This window comes from Tupaia chinensis, unplaced genomic scaffold (genome assembly GCF_000334495.1).
Source record: "Tupaia chinensis unplaced genomic scaffold, TupChi_1.0 Scaffold148680_1, whole genome shotgun sequence".
Lineage (NCBI taxonomy): Eukaryota > Metazoa > Chordata > Mammalia > Scandentia > Tupaiidae > Tupaia > Tupaia belangeri.
Window position 1 is genome coordinate 223789 of NW_006208529.1, and position 3247 is coordinate 227035.

At 38.7% G+C, this 3247-nt stretch overlaps 1 protein-coding gene across 1 annotated transcript in view; it reads left to right on the forward strand.

Moving 5' to 3' along the window:
* The window catches only part of FGG (fibrinogen gamma chain), a 9465-nt gene extending 6848 nt beyond the window's left edge, over nucleotides 1–2617 (forward strand). The window contains exons 9-10 of the mRNA XM_006170597.3: nucleotides 840–1009; nucleotides 2396–2617. Coding sequence (XP_006170659.2) covers nucleotides 840–1009; nucleotides 2396–2410 — 185 coding nt within the window. The 3' untranslated portion in view covers nucleotides 2411–2617. The remainder of the gene's footprint in view (nucleotides 1–839; nucleotides 1010–2395) is intronic.
* Nucleotides 2618–3247: the final 630 nt, after the last annotated feature.

Below are 3247 nucleotides of genomic sequence, written 5' to 3' on the forward strand. Positions count from 1 at the left end.
GCATAACCGCCCCTGCCACAAAGGAATCCATTTAGAAGCCTCTAATACAGATGCTCTTCTCATCTACTGATGAGCATGCTCCCCTCCCGAGGGCATTATCCTAGTCAATAGCCAATTTGGAATTCTCTCAAAGATGAATGTTTTAATGTTTTTGATTTTCATAAAATTTTTGAACTGGAGAAACGTAACTTTACCATTGCACCAATAAGCCATGTGATTAGGAGAAACTCTCAAGAGAGGTGCTTGGTCCACATGAACCAGGGGTGTTGCATTGATAGCTTCAGCTATGCTCCGGTGTTGGACTCAGGCAAATTCCTTACAAAATTAGGTGGGATGTGCTGCCTAGGCGCACAGAGAGGCCAACTCAGCCTAGCCTCTAGTTTATAATGCAGATGTAAATTTCTAAACTGCCACGTACTTTATTAATTAACCAGTAAGTGTATTTGCAGATAATCGGAACCACCTGATCAGGAATCTGTGGCTCCTGCCATTCTAATCTGCCCGAGGAAAGACAGTCCATAATAGCTAGTCCAATGTGGCTCAGTTTAGGGCGAGAGGGCAAATGGGAAACTTTGGGGGTTCGTAGTGAATGATTTTCAAGTATGAATGTCACCTTGGAGCACCACTCAGATGGAAGGGCTTTTAACAATACATGTATATTAGTTATAAATCAAGATTCTAGACATCTTTAGGGCTTTCCCCCCCCCCCACCCACATAATAGATAGCACTTGAAATTCACTGTAACTGGCAGTGAACTTCGTGGTAGAGAATTCTTGATAGGCTTTCTGAGGTGAGGAAGTTCAAGACCAGTGACGTGTCCATCTGCAACTCGTTTTAGGTGGCACCTACTCGAAAGCATCTACTCCTAATGGCTATGATAACGGCATTATTTGGGCCACTTGGAAATCCCGGTGGTATTCCCTGAAGGAAACCACCATGAAGATAATTCCATTCAACAGACTCACCATTGGAGACGGACAGCAGTTTCACATGGGAGGAGCCAAAAAGGTCAGCCTAGAGCACCACGGGGAAATTGAAGATGACTAAGTAGCTCTGCACCCGGGGGTGGGGGTGGGGAGGTTGTCGGGGACTGTTAGTTTTTGTTGACCCACAAAGTTTCCAAAATTTTGTGCAAGTTAGTTCCTATTTTCTTTTAACCTATTTATCATTTAAGTCTTCTATTCAGGATAGTTAGCCTTTTATGAAAATTAAACACCCCTTTGGATTATACAAGGGGTCTTCTAAAGGTTACTGCAAAGTGCATATTATTTAAAAAACTGCATGGATCGCGACATTTTGTTGCATCAACATAAACTTCTACTTTATACTGTGTCATTTCCAAATGTCTAAAATCAGAGTTTTTTAAAATGTACTAAGTTGAGAAGCTAGCATTCTGACTTAAGGGCTTTCCCCCCCCCCACCCACATAATAGATAGCACTTGAAATTCACTGTAACTGGCAGTGAACTTCGTGGTAGAGAATTCTTGATAGGCTTTCTGAGGTGAGGAAGTTCAAGACCAGTGACGTGTCCATCTGCAACTCGTTTTAGGTGGCACCTACTCGAAAGCATCTACTCCTAATGGCTATGATAACGGCATTATTTGGGCCACTTGGAAATCCCGGTGGTATTCCCTGAAGGAAACCACCATGAAGATAATTCCATTCAACAGACTCACCATTGGAGACGGACAGCAGTTTCACATGGGAGGAGCCAAAAAGGTCAGCCTAGAGCACCACGGGGAAATTGAAGATGACTAAGTAGCTCTGCACCCGGGGGTGGGGGTGGGGAGGTTGTCGGGGACTGTTAGTTTTTGTTGACCCACAAAGTTTCCAAAATTTTGTGCAAGTTAGTTCCTATTTTCTTTTAACCTATTTATCATTTAAGTCTTCTATTCAGGATAGTTAGCCTTTTATGAAAATTAAACACCCCTTTGGATTATACAAGGGGTCTTCTAAAGGTTACTGCAAAGTGCATATTATTTAAAAAACTGCATGGATCGCGACATTTTGTTGCATCAACATAAACTTCTACTTTATACTGTGTCATTTCCAAATGTCTAAAATCAGAGTTTTTTAAAATGTACTAAGTTGAGAAGCTAGCATTCTGACTTACCCCCTAAGTACATAATAGCAAAGGTATTGTCATTTTTTTTTCATTTTTTAATGATCACTTGTCATTTTTATCTTGGCAATTATTTTGTTTTTATTAGAACTTACATGTTTTAGTACATTTAGTACTGATAAAATAGGAGAAAGTTTGAGTTTCAAATGCCTATGTATTTTTTGCATGTTTCTTACCTCTAAGATATTCATGACTAATTTTTTTAAACAGATAGAATTATGTCTTTTTAATGTGCTTTTTTTGTTTTGTTTTGTTTTGTTATGTATTCATAGGTTGCAGACGTTTAACAGACCGTTTCAAAAGTGATTTGATTTTTTTTAATGGACTTTATCTGAACAGAGAAATATGCTATTTTTCCTATGGGACAATGGACTTCCAAAACTTCACTTCATTTTAAAGTAAAAAGAGCCCATGTTGAAAACTCCACTAACAGTTTTATGCTGGTGATAATTTATCTTCGTGCATTTCAATAAACATTTTGTTTCCTAAGGCTAGTCCCATGGTACCTTTTCTTGATCACGCACCACCATCACTTTTTTTTTAATTTGGTTTTGAATTTATCTTGTCTTAGGATGACATAATTTACAAATCTATGCTGATGGTATATCACCTCTAATTTAATCCTTCTAATTCATTGGCAAAAGCACCGTTACCAGTCACACACATACAGTAGTTATTAAGTTTCTATGGGGTTTCGAACAGTTGTCTAAAGACAATCCTGAAATATAACTTAGCCTGACTTAGACGATAGAACTCAAAGGTAAAATTTAACTTGCTACTAAATCTTGTCCCACGGACTTTTAAAACTATCTGACCTTCTAAAGTGTTACATATTCTTTATTCGATAGCACACGCAAACCACATTACAATGCCTTTTTAAAAATTATGTATTTTTAACTTCATTTATTATTTATTTTTCATTTGACCAGAGAGGAGCAGAGAGAGAGAGAGAGAGAAGTGAGAAAGCAAGCCACCAGGTCTGGTACTTGAACCATGGTCAGCCATGTGGAAGTCCAGTGCTCTTAACCACCACACCACCTGCTGGCCCTAAAATGTCTTTCAATAGGTAAAAGGCAGTGTATTCGGTACAGGAAATTCTAATTAGATTGGCACAGTTATAACCA